Source organism: Phocoena sinus, chromosome 2 (genome assembly GCF_008692025.1).
Source record: "Phocoena sinus isolate mPhoSin1 chromosome 2, mPhoSin1.pri, whole genome shotgun sequence".
Classification (NCBI taxonomy): domain Eukaryota; kingdom Metazoa; phylum Chordata; class Mammalia; order Artiodactyla; family Phocoenidae; genus Phocoena; species Phocoena sinus.
Genome location: NC_045764.1, coordinates 100890120 through 100905594, shown reverse-complemented (window position 1 = coordinate 100905594; position 15475 = coordinate 100890120). Strand labels below are relative to the sequence as shown.

Below are 15475 nucleotides of genomic sequence, written 5' to 3'. Positions count from 1 at the left end.
TACTTTTCCCTTTAGTTATTATAGTTGGTGCCCTAATTCTGAGGGCATACCCTTGTTTCCAACCCCTCAAGCAGAGTAGCCTACAGTCCTCCTCAAGGTCTGCTTATTTGAATAGGACTATTTCAAGATTCTTGACTAAAAAAAAGTGGTTCCAGGCTTCCCTGGTGGCGCAGTGGTTGAGAGTCCGCCTGCCGATGCAGGGGACACGGGTTCATGCCCCGGTCCGGGAAGATCTCACATGCCACGGAGCGGCTGGGTCCGTGAGCTATGGCCGCTGAGCCTGCGCGTCCGGAGCCTGTGCTCCGCAACGGGAGAGGCCACAACCGAGAGGCCTGCGTATCGAAAAAAAAAAAAAAGTGGTTCCATAGTCAAATAAGTTCTGGAAATGCCATATATTACATAAAGCTCTCAGAGACTTGGAGGACACATGAGCCCAGTGAAGGCCGAGAAGTCCTGAGCTCAAGGACACTATTGAATTTGTTTTAACCCACATGTGGCTTAGCATATCTAACCTTTTTCAGTGGAACATCTGTTAGTATCTTGTGGAATCCCACAAGATGGATCACGCTTGGGAAATGCAATTTAGTGGGAAACATACTGAACTAGGAGTGTGGAGATCTGAGTTCTCATTTCAGCTAAAATTTGTGGTTTGAGACAAATCTCTGGGCCTCAGTTTCCTCACATATAAAATTAAGAGATTGGCATTGGTGATTTATCCTTGAAAATGAGTTCAGGTTTTTCCTATAGACTCACAGTGGCAAACACTGGATGTTGTATTAACTTTAGACCTCAACTTTACGCTATTCTCAACCAGGAAAATAGCAGTTATTTAGCTGCGCCCTAAGTTAGTGTCGTGAAAGCAGCTCTCAGCTAATTTTCTTATCTGTTAAACAGGTATAACAATATCTGCTGTATCTACCTTACAGAGTTGTTTTGAGGACTCCCAAATGAGATAATGTAGGGAAACCACCAAGTCCTATTCTAATGGCAGTTTGGGGTTTTAATTATTAAAAAATGAAGAGTTAGTCTAGGTAAATGGATCTCACCACTGGCCACTTGTTAGAGTCATCTGGGAGCTTTTGAAAAATCCTAATGTCTGGGCCCCACCCCAGACCTGTTAATTCCGAATCTATGTAGGAGAGACTCAGGCTCATGTTGTTTTGAAATTCCTCAGGTGATTCTCACTTGCAGCCAGGGTGGAAAGCCAGTGCCTTCTCTAGATCCTTGCTACTCAAGGTGCAGTTGATAGAGGGGCAGTGTCGGCATCACCTCAGAGCACATTAGAACTGAAGGATGACCAGGATCAGTGCTTCTCAAAATGCTCATGAATTACCTGGAGGATCTTGTTAAATTGCAGAAGGGCAGGGCTTGCAATTCCACATTTCTCAAAACCTCTCAATGCTGCTGAGCCATGAGCCATACTTTAAATAGCAAGGCTGAGGGTAATTTCTGAACTTCTTAGAAAAGGGGAACCATAGCTTACAATGTGCTGTTGAAACCAACTGAAATGTTCAATAACAATTCGGATCCCCCTCTGCCTTCCGAGGACAGTTGAGGGACTTCCCTGGTGGTCCAGTGGTTAAGACGCCGCACTTCCAATGCAGGGGGTGTGGGTTCGATCCCTGATGGGGAAACTAACATCCCACATGCCGCGCCGCCAAGAAAAAAAAAAAAATTAATCACAAGGACAGTTGAGTTCTTCTTATTTGAAATTAATACGTATTTCCTTTCCAGCTTTGCTTCCCTCTATTCCTTCCTTTTTTTTCCCTGCCTCATTTTTGAGAGTGATTTTCCTGATTCCTAAACTGCTGGGAATGGACAGACTTTCCACAGACAAAGGCATCTGGGACATGAGGTAGGTTCCATGACTGAGGATTGATTTCTTTTTGTTCTGATAGCTGGATGATAGTTGAGGGTGAAAACTGAGTTTCAGGCATCTTAGTCTTCCATAAAAAACTTTATGAATCATTAAAATGTTTTTGACTGAAAGATATTTATGGAGGGGAAACTCAATGTTTTTGTGTGTGTTATAGAGGCAAATGAAATAGAAGTGGTTATCGGGAGGAGTGAGAATTCTTCTGAGTTCTTATTTGGTCACTCAAACTTTAAAAGTTTCCATTTTTCACCATACTGTGGAGAATATGTTTATTTCTAGGGTGCCTGCATCAGCAGAGAACAGATAATCATCCCTGGTTTATTTTCCACTACTGAACAGAAAACAAGAATCTCAGAGTAATAAAAGTGTCCTTGTTCCCAACCTTGGTAGATTGCTTCTTGCTTCTTTGTTGTCAATAAATTACAAATGGAGCAAAACAACATAAAACCCGAATAAGGTAACGCTGTGTACCAAATGAGTTCCTTTCCTTGTGGAGTGGCCTTGATGACTTCTGGGGCTTTGCTTTTCTGAAACACCTTTTCTCTGAGAAGCTTTATGCCCAAACCACTCTTCACTGTTTCCATAGCAACCACAGTGGAAACCGTTAACAGCGTCTACAATCCGGTGATATCAGGACACCATCCTCACCAGCTTGTGTTGTTTGCAGAATGTTCATGTGCAGCTCCTCCTCTCCTTCATTTTCAAGGCTAAGTCATAGAAAGTAAGCTTAGACTCATGGTACCATCGGGTTAGATATCAGGAAGAACTTCCAATGACGCAATGTGTGAGTAAGGGAGGCTCTGGACTTGTCTTTTTTGGTTTCTACTTTCAAGTAAGATCTATCTAACCTTTGACTGATAGAACAGAATGCTGTCCAAAAACGTATGGTGATTAAGAAAGGACTTCTCGGCCACTCTCGCCTCCTGAGACAGACTGCATCTGCCTATGGGATGTGTATCTCTCTAAATAAACCTGCTTTCACATAAAAGAAAAAAAAAAAAAGACGATGTTGCTGAAGCAATAATATCTGGCACAGAATTTTATTCTGACATATTTTTAAAAATATGTTCTGTGTTCACCACTGTGCTAGGTGCTGCAGGGCATGTAAGAGGGATATACAACAGGCCTTGAACTGAAGGAGTTAAACTTCCACAATTCTAAGCAAAAGAGTATATAAGAATTACTGAGCCTTTGCACCACATTTATGCGACAGAGAAGTCTATGACCAAGGCCATCAAATGACTGTATTTTCATTGTAGCCCAAGAAAACAGAGGTGGGTTGATTTACATGAAGGCATAAATTGGAGCCATTCAAAGCACGTGTTGTGACCCTCAGGCCTTGGAGTTGCCTAGGTGGGTTGTCTTCTGTTGGGGTCAGTCTTGTCTCCTTATCCCGAAGTACGGGGCAGGTGTTATCATCTTTTTACGTGTGCCTGGACATGAAAACGTCTGGGCGGTACCGCCACAAATGGATTTATGTGAGACTCTGGAAGTCCAGAAGCTCTTGACGGTGTTGTCCAAGTCTTCCTAACAGACTTGGCGGCATGGATCATATATTCATCTTTGAATTCCCAAGGATAGTGTGTCATTCTGGAAGCAACAAGGGAATGTTTCAAGGAGGGGGGAGTAATCAATCAACTGTATCGAATGAAGCTGATAAAACAAGAAAGATTAAGACCGAGACCTGACTAATGGATGTAGTTACATGGAGAACGTAAGTCATGTTGGTAAAGTGGTGGGCATGAGAGCCCTGTGGGGTGAATTCAAGGCTGAATGGGAGGAGAAATGAGACAGTGCCGTAGATGACTCTTCTGAGGAGCTTTGCTGTAGAAAGGAGTAGAGAAATGGGGCAGAAGCTGGATTAGAATGTGGGACCGAGTGTTTTAGTTTTTGTTTTTAAGAAAGGTGTAAATTACAACACGTTGCAGCCTGATGGGAGCGGTCCAGTCATTAGAAGAGAAGAACTGATGTGTAGGAGAGAGGAGGGGTAGTTGCTAGAGACATGTCCTCCGATAGGTGAGCAAGGATAGGATCCAGCGCCATGCTAAAGGCACTGGAGCAGAGGCCCCTCTCAGGAACAGGAGAAGAGGAAAGGTATATGTGTGCAGGCACAGGTAAGCTGGGAGTTGTAGTAATGGCAGTGGTGGAGAGTCTTTTCTGATTGCCCCCATTTCTCTGTGAAACAGAAAGCAGGAGTGGGAGTGAGGATGGAGGGAGAGAGGAGAAGGGATCAAGTCATGAATTCTGTATGTTCGGAGTTTGTTCCATTCATCTTTGGGAGTTCTCTACCCCTGACACCAGCTCTGGAAGCCAAAGCACCATTGTGAGCTGACAGGCGGTTCACTTGCCCTCATCGTCCCCAGGTTACAGGCTGGGGAAACTGGCCTGAAAGAATGACTCCTGTCAGACTCCCTCCCCCTTCAGCCAGAGAGCACCCCTCAATGGTGCATGCTGCTGTTCAAAACACAAAGTAAATAGACAGACGTAAGAGACCTTATCAGTGTTTTCCAATCTGCATTGTTCATAGACTAAGCATCAACTAGACTGTAGAAAATCTGCCTGCCTATAAAGAGAAGAATCAGGAAGACGCTTTTTTTCCCCATAAGAATTATATTTGCAAGGGCACAGTGCCTTTTAAAAAAAATCCTATCATAACAGCTACTTTCTGACAAATACCATATGATATCACTTATATGTGGCATCTAAAATATGGCGCAGGCGAACCTATCTACAAAACAGAAACAGACTCGTAGACACAGAGGACAGACTTGTGGTTGCCAAGGGAGACGGGGGAGGGAGAGGGATGGACTGGGAGTTTGAGGTTGGTAGATGCAAACTATTACATTTAGAATGGATACACAACAAGGTCCTACTGTATAGCACAGGGAACTATATTCAGTATCCTGGGATAAACCATAGTGGAAAAGAATATAAAAAAGAATGTCTATATGTGCATAACTGAGTCCCTTTTCTGTACAGCAGAGATGGGCACAACATGGTAAATCAACTGTACTTCAATAAAAAAAAGTTGAAAAAAAAGAAGAAAAATAACATCTACTTTCATCAAACAGTGAGAGTTTATGAAATCTTGGACTAGGAATTAGGAGGTATTCTTGTGGTGTTTAAATGCCCAGTACTACCTTGAGATGGTGATTCTCAAACTTGGGCACGCATCACGATCACCTGATGGGTTTGTGAAACTCCTGATTGCTGGGCCTTATCCCCAGAGTTTCTGATTCTGGGGTGAGGCCTGAGAACTTGCATTTCTAATAAGTTCCCAGGTGATGCTATGCTGCTGGTCTACATTTTGAGAACTATTACCTTAAGGAATTGGCTTCATTTAAAAAAATTAGGTCATATATATTTTATTTTATTTATTTTTGTTTTGCAGTATGCGGGCCTCTCACTGTTGTGGCCACTTCTGTTGCGGAGCACAAGCTCCAGACGCACAGGCTCAGCGGCCATGGCTCACGGGCCCAGCCGCTCCCCGGCATGTGGGATCTTCTCAGACCGGGGCACGAACCCGCGTCCCCTACATTGGAAGGTGGACTCTCAACCACTGCGCCACCAGGGAAGCCCTGGTCATATATATTTTAAAATATGCAACAAGTGTGGTTTATTTTCTTAGGAGTTACCTATGTAATTCAGGACTTTGTTTTAGATATCTCATGAATACTACCTAAGGGAAGACTGAATTTTTTATTCATGCAATGGCGTATATTTAAAATCAGGACTATCATGTCAAAGCAGTTGCAGAAAATCCTCCTTCCCTTTGTTATTTATAAAACTAAAGCTGTTTTTTTTTTTTTTTTTTTTTTTTTTTTGCAGTGCAGTAGGTACTTGTGTGCCATTTTCATCCTTGATGACACTTTTCCCATGTGGATCAGAATCAAATTAGTAAAGCATTCTCAACATACTGGTTAAAAGAATTTCTGTCTGTGATGTCCTCCAATTAGGAAGTGTTAGCAGGAGACCTTCAAATTCTCCATATCCCTAAACACTCCTGGTTGAATTGAAAAAACCTTGAACTCATAGATGGGGAGGTCAGAGTAATGTAGTCCCTGGACTTCTGATGGCATCCGCAGCATAGACATAAGGGCACAGATTCTGAAACCAGACTGACCAGGTATGAATCTCAGTTTTGTCACTCATAGCTTGAGCAAATGATTGAACTCCTTTGTGACTCAGTTTTCTTATCTGTAAAATAGGAATAATAGTATTACTTCATAGAAATATTAATGAAGATTAAATGCGTTAGTGTGTGTAAGTGCTTGGAATTGTGCCAGGCACAAAGTAAATGTTAAATAAATGTTACCTGTTACTACCCACAAACAAGGTCTCACTGCTCGAACGAAGTTGGCTTAATCTGAAACCCACTGATCTTATTTCCCCGACCAGGGATTGAACCCACGCCCCTTGGCAGTGAAGTGTGGACCCCTAATCACTGGACTGCCAGGGAATTCCTGCTCCCCCCGCCCCCACTGATCTTTTCAATGTCATGATTTTGGAGGCTTCTTGAGGGATACTTATACAGTTAAATCCATTTTTGCTAGTGGTTCTCATGCAGGGTGATTTTGCCCCTTGGGATAAATGTCTGGAGACATTTTTGGTTGTCATAACTGGGGGGAGGGAGGGTCGCCAGTGGGTAGCACCTAGTGGCTGGAGGCTGGGGATGCTGTTGAATTCTACAATGCTCAGGACAAGCCACCACCACCACAAAAAATTACCAAGTCCTAAATGTGCCAGAGTTGAGAAGCCCCGATTTGTGCTGTCTGGTGTGAGATTAATATGTGGATCTTCATCTTGGTGACAGCCTGATCTGTGGTGTGTTGATAATATTTAACCAGCCTGTTTCCACCCCCACTGATGGGGGTGGGAACAAAGTCCTGATTTGCAGAATTTTGCCAATTTCCGTGGTGTAAAAATTCCCACTGTAACCCGTTTCAAGCAACCAACTTTATGTCACTGCACGTAGAATTAGGAAGAGATAATGTACCAAACCATTACAGTTCCTGGCCACATAGAGGATGGGGGCCCAGGTTGTCCTAGGGCTTCTCCTATTGCTTCCTTTATGGGGTGCAGAGAAAAGGATAAAATTCTTGTTACTACTCCCATCTGCTTGTTTAGTGTTTCTCTATGGGTGGGATTACGAATTTGAGCATGAGGATGAATAACTTAATTCTGAGTGCCATTGACAGTGTTAATTTCACAATAAAAGATAAGGTAGAAAAACAGAGAAATAGGATGTGGAGGAATAAAAAAAGTGGGAAGAGTAGAGAGGGAAAAGAAAGAAAAATTGATGTATTGTGTGAGAAGTGACAGAGTCTATTGACAAAAATGTTAACTATTAAGACAATGAATAGAGAAAGAAATACAATACGGTGTTAAAAAAATACTATTATCCTGACACATCTCCTCTCCCAACCCTGTGTTTCCTCTCTTGACTAATAGTATCATTAGCTACCTGGTCACTCAAGCAAGAAACCTGGGCATCACCCCTAACTTCTCACCCTGACCTCCCACTTAGAATTAGACACAAAGTCCTATCAGTTCTCCTCATCTCCTATCTGTCCCATTATCTTCCTTCTTAGCTCTCAACTTAATTTAGGCCCTAATTATTTGTGGCTTGGACTCTTCCAGTAGTTTCCTGGTGGCTGCTGGAATTCTGATTCTCCTCTACAGGATGGTTTCTGAGTACAGTGGTTAACAGGCATAGAAATCTGAAGCCAGACTGCCCTGGGTTCCAATCATTCCATTACTCACTAGCTGTGTGATTTGGAAGTTAACTTTACGTCTCCATCTTAGATCCCTCATCTGGGAAACAGGGATGACACTAGTAGTACCTCATAAGGCTGCTGTGAGGTCTAAAGGAAGTGCTCTATGGGAAGTACTCAGAACTGTGCTCTGCGTTACTTCGTTCAAGATTGCAGTTTACGACCCTTCAGCAGTTCTCTGGTCCCACTTATCAACCAGGCAAACTCCTGATCAACCATCAGGATTTGGCTCCTGGGTCTGTTTCTCAATGAAGCCCTGGGAGGACTCATTTAGGCAGTTTACTTTTCTTCCTTCCAGACTTCACCTTGAATCTCTCACTGCACTCAGCACAAGAGTGCAATCACCTGCTTACAGAGCTACTATCTTCCTTCTGGGAAGTGAGCTATTGATGCTTGAGAGCAAGGACTGTGGCTTTTTTTTCTTTGCTTTTTTTCTAAATCTTCAAGACCAAGCACTGTGCCTAACACAGAGTAGATAATTAGAAGCAATCAACAGTGTTAACTATGTATGAATGTAAGAAAGGGACAGAAAGGATTGGGAAAAAAAACACCTGTTTTGCCACACTGATTGGATGATGGATGTTTTAACCCTTCTCTGTATTATTTTCATGTGGTTTCTATAATACAAAGTTTTTTTTTTTTTTTTTCTGCGGTACACGGGCCTCTCACTGTTGTGGCCTCTCCCGTTGCGGAGCACAGGCTGCGGACGCACAGGCTCAGCGGCCATGGCTCACGGGCCTAGCCGCTCCGCGGCATGAGGGATCCTCCCGGACTGTGGCACAGACCCGCGTCCCCTGAATCGGCAGGCGGACTCTCAACCACTGTGCCACCAGGGAAGCCCTAATACAAAGTTTTTTTAAAAAATAATAATTTTATTTATTATTTTTGGCTGCATTGGGTCTTCGTTGCGGCGTACGGGCTTTCTCTAGCTGTGGCGAGTGCAGGCTTCTCATTGCTGTGGCTTCTCTTGTTGTGGAGCACGGGCTCTAGGGTGTGCAGGCTTCAGTAGTTGTGGCTCGTGGGCTCTAGAGCGCAGGCTCAGTATTAGTCATGTCACACGGGCTTAGTTTGCTCCACGGCATGTGGGATCTTCCCCGACCAGGGATCAAACCTGTGTCTCCTGCACTGGCAGGCGGATTCTTAACCACTGTGCCACCAGGGAAGTCCTGGTAATAGCAAAGTAAAATGGCTCCCATGTATCCATGTAACAAAAGGCCCTTTCCCCCTTGGTTAAAATAGACTGGATCCATAAAAAGGAACTACTGCTTAGCAATAAAAAGGAACAAAATATTAAATCATAAGATATGGGTGAGTCCCCAAAACTGTCCTACTAAGTGACACTGACACACAAACATGAATAGACTGAGCTTGCCTGAATTAGAATGTCATTTCCACCACTACCGTAGCTGTGTCACATCAGACAAGTGGTTTAACTTCTCTAGGGGTATTTCCTTATCTGTAAAATAAGGATGACAGTAGTACCCACTTCACAGGGCTGACAGGAGAATTAAATGTTCATGTGCTCAGTAAGTGTGAGCTAAAGCAGCCATTTCCATAAAAATTCTTTTGACGTCCTGGGAGCCCCTTCTGTCCATGACAGGCTGCACTGTTCTCTCTACTCCCAGTGGCTTGTTGCAGGCCACACCTCTCACCTGAGGGCTGCCCCCCCTTCCTTCATACCTCCTCCTGAACCCAGAGGTATGAAGGAAATTTTAATAATTACACCTATTCATTCTTGATGATCAGAAGACTAAATAGGAAAAAAAATGGAAAAATTAACTCACTGGAAGTCTCACCCCGCAGTTAACCACTAATGTAATAGGGAAGAACCTTCTATTCTATTACAAGTTAGTCACTAAAGGGCTGTTGCCTGTAAGCTTCAATTATACATAATGGCCTATCTCTGGGAACCCTGCCTCCCAGGTAGTGAGCATTAAGCTAAAATACCTTTTTTTTAGCTCACAAGATAACATCCTGACCAGGCCCACCTGTGAATGACTGCAGGGAGGAAGAGAACATGTTTGACTTTGCCCTCTCCCGTTTTAGTATAAAAGAAGCCTGAGTTCCAACGCAGGCAGCTGGTTCCTTCGGGGCAGAAGTTTCACCCTCTCTCGGTTTGCTGTCTCTCCAGTAAGTCTACTCCTTGCCCCAACAAGTCATCTCTCGGATTCATTGGCCTGTCCTGCAGCGTGCACCAGGAGCTTGGACTCGGTAACACTAATGTTTTGGTATATACTTTTTAAGACCTTTTCTTAGGCAAATACACCGTATCAGTATGTCTTTCTTCTTTAATTAAAAAACGAATTCATATATATAAACTTTATTTATAACCCATCCTTTTACTTATACTACGGCCCTTCCCCCAGAAACACCACTGTCTCCCACTTGCAGCTTCTACTGGTCAGGGCCTTTCCTCTGAGGCCCCGGCCCTGCCGGAGACCAGGTTCCGGCCCACCTGCCAGGCCCCGGGGCCGCCCCGCCCCCGCCGCGGCCAGCTTCATACCCGGCCCCGCACCCCGCGCTCGCTGTCACCGGGGGCCCGTCCGCTCGCGGCTCCTCCGTGCGGCCCGTTTCCGGTGGGGCAAGGGCGTCTCCGCGGCGGCCCGGCTCCCGCGCGCTCAGCAACCGCCGGCGGCGGCCAGATGCAGGCGGAGCGAGGAGCTCGGGGCGGCCGAGGACGCCGACCCGGCCGCGGCCGGCCTAGCGGGGATCGCGACCAGCGAGCGGGCAGGGCGCCCCGGCGGCGGTGGCGAGATGCGGCGGCGGGGATGGAGGCGGCCGTCGGGGCCGCGGCAGGGGCTTCCGGGGCAGCCGCGGAGGCCGAGGAGGAGGGGGGTCCGCGAGGCGGCCGCCGAGAGCCACGAGGCTGGGGCGCCGGGGCCAGTGCGCCCGGTAAGAGGCGACTGCTGGTGGGATCCTAGTCGGGGTCGGGTTCGCGGCCTCGTGGGACCCGGGCTGGTGGGGGGGGGGTCCAGGCCCGGTGGGGGTCCGGGCCCAGAGTCAGAAGCCGCGAGCGGCGTGCAGGGAATGCTCGAGCCGGACGGCGGCAGCGCCTGCGCAGGACGGGCGGAGGGCGGCAGGGGTGTGCGCCGGGGTGCACACGGGGCGTGGGGGGGTGGGTGTGCGTCCCTTCCTCCCTCTCTGCTGGGCTGCGCTGAGGTTGAAGGCCATGGGCTTCCCCAGCCTGCCCAAGAGGTCTTGGCCCAATTATTAAAGAACCCAGCGGCCGCGGCTGTGTCCGCAAGTCAAGGGGGCCGGTTGGGTTCGGGTGCGGGTGTCAGTGTGATTAACCCTTTTGGGGTAGGGACAACCAGGGCTTGGTCTCCCAGTGCCTAACCTCATAGGGAGACATTACTATTATTAAGAAGGAAGGGATTTGGGGGTCAGTTTTATTCACTGCCTGTGCAATGCGTGGCACACAGTAGGCCCATAATAAATGTTTACTCAGTGAAAGAATGACCCCGACGAGCTGGACTCTATAGTATTTGGGGGCGGGATCGGATGCATAGTTCTCTCTTTTTTAATAGCATAGTTCTCTTTCATTGTATATGTGTGGGAATCGGGGCGGTGACCTTCGTCTATTTGAATTTTCTATCTGTAAATGTTTCAGCAGTCAGGTCTCAATTTTACTAGCAATATAATCGGCCATATTCACACATTCATAATTGGAAGTGTCCTAGAGCTTGGAGCAGGGAATGGTTTGGGGGCAAACTGTTACTCTACTGATAGCCTAGCTAAAGGAGTTAAATTACTTTCTTTACGAGCTGTTCTGTTATTTTAACATTTGTAGTACAAAACTGTCTTTATATTTTGAATTCCCATGTGCATAGATTAAAAAATTATTATAGTTTTGGGTTGAGTTAAATTTCCTATTACTGAAGTATTGATATTTGTAACATCTTAAGGGCATAGTAGGTAGGATGTCCCTAAAGATAGGAGTTGTGTACAGAAGTAGAGTTGGAAAAAATACAAAACTGAAGTGTGCCATATTTAACCTTGTTAGGATTAAGGCAGGTAATAAGTAAAATTTGAGAGAGGTATGAAGAAATTCTTAGAGTCAGCTCACCAGGAAATGAAGGAAACTGACCAGTCTAGTGCACATTATATATCACATCTTGTTTTTATAACATTATTTACCTATATAACTTTATTACAACTTAATTATTTTAGTAACTTGAAAGTTGTTTAAACAACTTGATAACAAATTTTTTATATGTATACTTTATAAAATCTTCATTTTTATAGGTTAACTGACTTGCCTAAGGTGTTGAAGCCAGTGGCAGAGCTGGGATTTATACCCAGCTGCCTTTGACTTGACTGTGTTTTCTCTCTTACATTTTTGTGAACCAATCACTGCTTTACTGAGAATAAAGGGGACACTCCTTGGTTGCAGGGATCATGTTTTAACAGTAATTGTAGTAATGGTACCTTTGGTATTTGGTCTCTGTTGAACTAAATTGAATGAAATGATGGTGTATCATTTAGAGATGAATAATGTATTTTTTGATTTATGCTAATATTGTAACCATTGTATTAAAACTTTAGGCTTTTATCCTTTTTTACAATGGTCTGAAAAATTCCATCTTGTGTTTTCTTTTAGGATTTTCTCACTTCACAGTTTAATGATTCAGTGTGTCAGTGAATGTAGATGCTTTGCACAGTGCCTGGGGCATAGCTGCAGCCACTGTTACTACCACCATCATATTTTTAGGCAGAGGTGGATGAAGAGTGGTTGGAAAGATTATTCCTTCATTTTGGTTGGGGTTGGTGGCCTGTAAGGTCACTTCCACATCTCAGATTCTGAAGTGCTCTTCCTATTTAGGCTTGCTAAGAATACCATTTCTTGGTGCCTAAAGACTAAGTGGGACAAGGTTGATTAAGGTGCCTGAGGCCTCCTTGCTCTCATATCCTGTGGTGCATTTGTGCCCCAAATGGAGATTAATTGAAATGATTAGAAAGAAAAAAGTTCACAGTGGAGTTTTAGCTGTGTAAGGACCAGGTACCTAACTCCAGAATTGAATACTGTCTATTCCCTTTGCTACTGTTGCACACTACTACGGATCCATGGCTTATAAGTGGAAAACAGGCCAAAATAAAACTAAACCAAACAACTTCTTGATATGTAATACTCCAAGGTAACTTAGTTGAGCACATTGCATCTGCTAGTCTCTTGCTCTTAAATCATTTCCTCTATAGATGGTATGAACCCCAAGCCTATGGAGTTTGGGTAAGCATGTCATAAGGCTAATTATCTTCATTACCCACTAGGTGTAATATTATACTTAATGCAATCATTAACTTAAAAAAAAAACCAATACTAGGATTTGCTTAGTATTAATATTTATGATGAACTGTTAAAAGAGAGGAAGTCAAGGCCTATTGGCAGTCCTTGGAAATTGTTTTCTTCCCTGTAATATTAATAATAACTTACATTTATTGAACACTTAGTATGAGATGAGAAAACTGAGGCACAGTTAGATTACTCACAGTTAGGAGAGCTTAGGTGATTTACCCAATATCACTCAACCACCAAATCAAGGAGTCTGAATTTAACCCAGGCATTTCCGCTCCACAGCTGAATCTTTTAACTACTACCCCAAACTGCATCTGGAGTGATTCAGAGATGTGAAGAGCGGATGTATGGATGACTTGAGTGATACCTGTTTTCCTGATGTTTTGATATGATTATAGGTTTTAAGGTAATACAGATACCATATTCAATTATTGTGGGTGTCAGATCTTTGCTTTCTTGCTCCATGTTAATGTGTCAGCTGCTCTTATTCATTTTTTTAAATAAATTTATTAAAAAAAATTTTTTTTTTGGCTGTGTTGGGTCTTTGCTGTGCGCGGGCTGTCTCTGGTTGCGGCGAGCGGGGGCCACTCTTCGTTGCAGTGCGCAGGCTTCTCATTGCAGTGCTTCTCTTGTTGTGGAGCACGGGCTCTAGGTGCACAGGCTTCAGTAGTTGTGGCTTGCGGGCTTCAGTAGTTATGGCGCATGGGCTTAGTTGCTCCGCGGCATGTGGTATCTTCCCAGACCAGGGCTTGAACCCGTGTCCCCTGCATTGGCAGGCGGACTCTCAACCATTGCGTCACCAGGTAAGTCTCTGTATTGACGTTTTAAATAGAAGTGTCACATCATTCTTTTTTTTTTTTTTTTTTTTTTTTTTGTGGTACGCGGGCCTCTCACTGTTGCGGCCTCTCCCGTTGCAGAGCACAGGCTCCGGACGCGCAGGCCCAGCGGCCATGGGTCACGGGCCCAGCCGCTCCGCGGCATGTGGGATCTTCCTGGACTGGGGCACGAACCCGCGTCCCCTGCATCGGCAGGCGGACTCTCAACCACTGCGCCACCAGGGAAGCCCTGTCACATCATTCTTATGCATGGAGTCTAAATACTATAGTCATTTAATATTCGCCATCATTATCTATTTTTCCACCTTTTGCTTTTTTCGGTTATTTTAAAATTTTCTTTTCAAGGTTTTCTTTTTTTAAAAAAAATTTTATTTTTGTCTGTGTTGGGTCTTCATTGCTGCACACGGGCTTTCTCTAGTTGAGGCGAATGGGGGCTACTCTTCGTTGCGGTGCATGGGCTTATTGTGGTGGCTTCTCGTTGCAGAGCACGGGCTCTAGGCACATAGGCTTCAGTAGTTGTGGCACAAGGGCTCAGTAGTTGTGGCGCATGGGCTTAGTTACTCTGAGGCATGTGGGATCTTCCCGGACCAGGGCTCTAACCCGTGTCCCCTGTATTGGCAGGCGGATTCTCAACCACTGCCACCAGGGAAGTCCCTCGATGTTATTTTTTCTTCCAGTTTGAGTTATAAATGATGTATAGCACTATATGAGTTTAAGGTGTACAGCATAATGATTTGGTGTACATACATCATGAAATGATTATCACAATAAGTTTAGTGAGCAACTGTCATCTCATAGATGCAAAATTTAAAAAAATAGAAAAAATTTCCTTATGATGGGAACTCTTAGGATTTACTCTGACTTTCATATATAACATACACCTGTGTTAATTATATTGCTCATGTTTACATTACATCCCTAGTATTTATCTTATAACTGGAAGTTTGTATACCACCATCCATTTAAGAATCACATTAATATTAACAGTGAGAAGACTTACATTATTCCTTATTCTTTTTAACTTGTTTTTTAATTCCACATCTCCCTTAGAGCTTGACCCAGTGTAATATATATATATATTTCTTTTTTTTTTTTTTTGCGGTATGTGGGCCTCTCACTGCTGTGGCCTCTCCCGTTGCGGAGCACAGGCTCCGGACGCACAGGCTCAGCGGCCATGGCTCACGGGCCCAGCCGCTCCGCAGCATGTGGGATCCTCCCGGACCGGGGCATGAACCCGTGTCCCCTGCATCGGCAGGCGGACTTTCAACCACCGCGCCACCAGGGAAGTCCGTAATATATTTTTGAACTTGAAAATCTTTTAGTGATTACCCTTTCTGCTTCGTTGTAACAACTTGTGATTTAAAAAAATGTTCTGTAACCTTAAGGCTTGGGTATAAATTTTTCTTTTAGATTAAATTAAAATCACATTGATTTATATACAATCTATTTTAATTAGCAGTTGTTAAACATGTAAAATTTTATGTAAATTTTATGTAAAATTTTATGTAAAAAGATCATGTAAATGATCTTTTTCCCTAATGAGTTTAGTTGGGTATCCATGAATGAATATTACTTATTGCCTGAATGAGACAGGATTCACTGTCAATTTTCTTCCTAATTTTTCTTTTTATAGATGTAAGTACTGAGAAACATAGTTCTCATAAATTGGTAGATGGGACTGGTTGGAGTTTTGTCA

The 15475-nt window shown here is 44.2% G+C and overlaps 1 protein-coding gene across 1 annotated transcript in view; it reads left to right on the top strand.

The window, feature by feature from the left end:
- The first annotated feature begins 3917 nt into the window (after positions 1-3917).
- AVEN (apoptosis and caspase activation inhibitor) overlaps positions 3918-15475 on the top strand; it is a 198325-nt gene continuing 186767 nt past the window's right edge. The window contains exons 1-2 of the mRNA XM_032621722.1: positions 3918-3970; positions 10017-10542. Of these exons, the coding sequence (XP_032477613.1) occupies positions 3918-3970; positions 10017-10542 (579 nt within the window). The remainder of the gene's footprint in view (positions 3971-10016; positions 10543-15475) is intronic.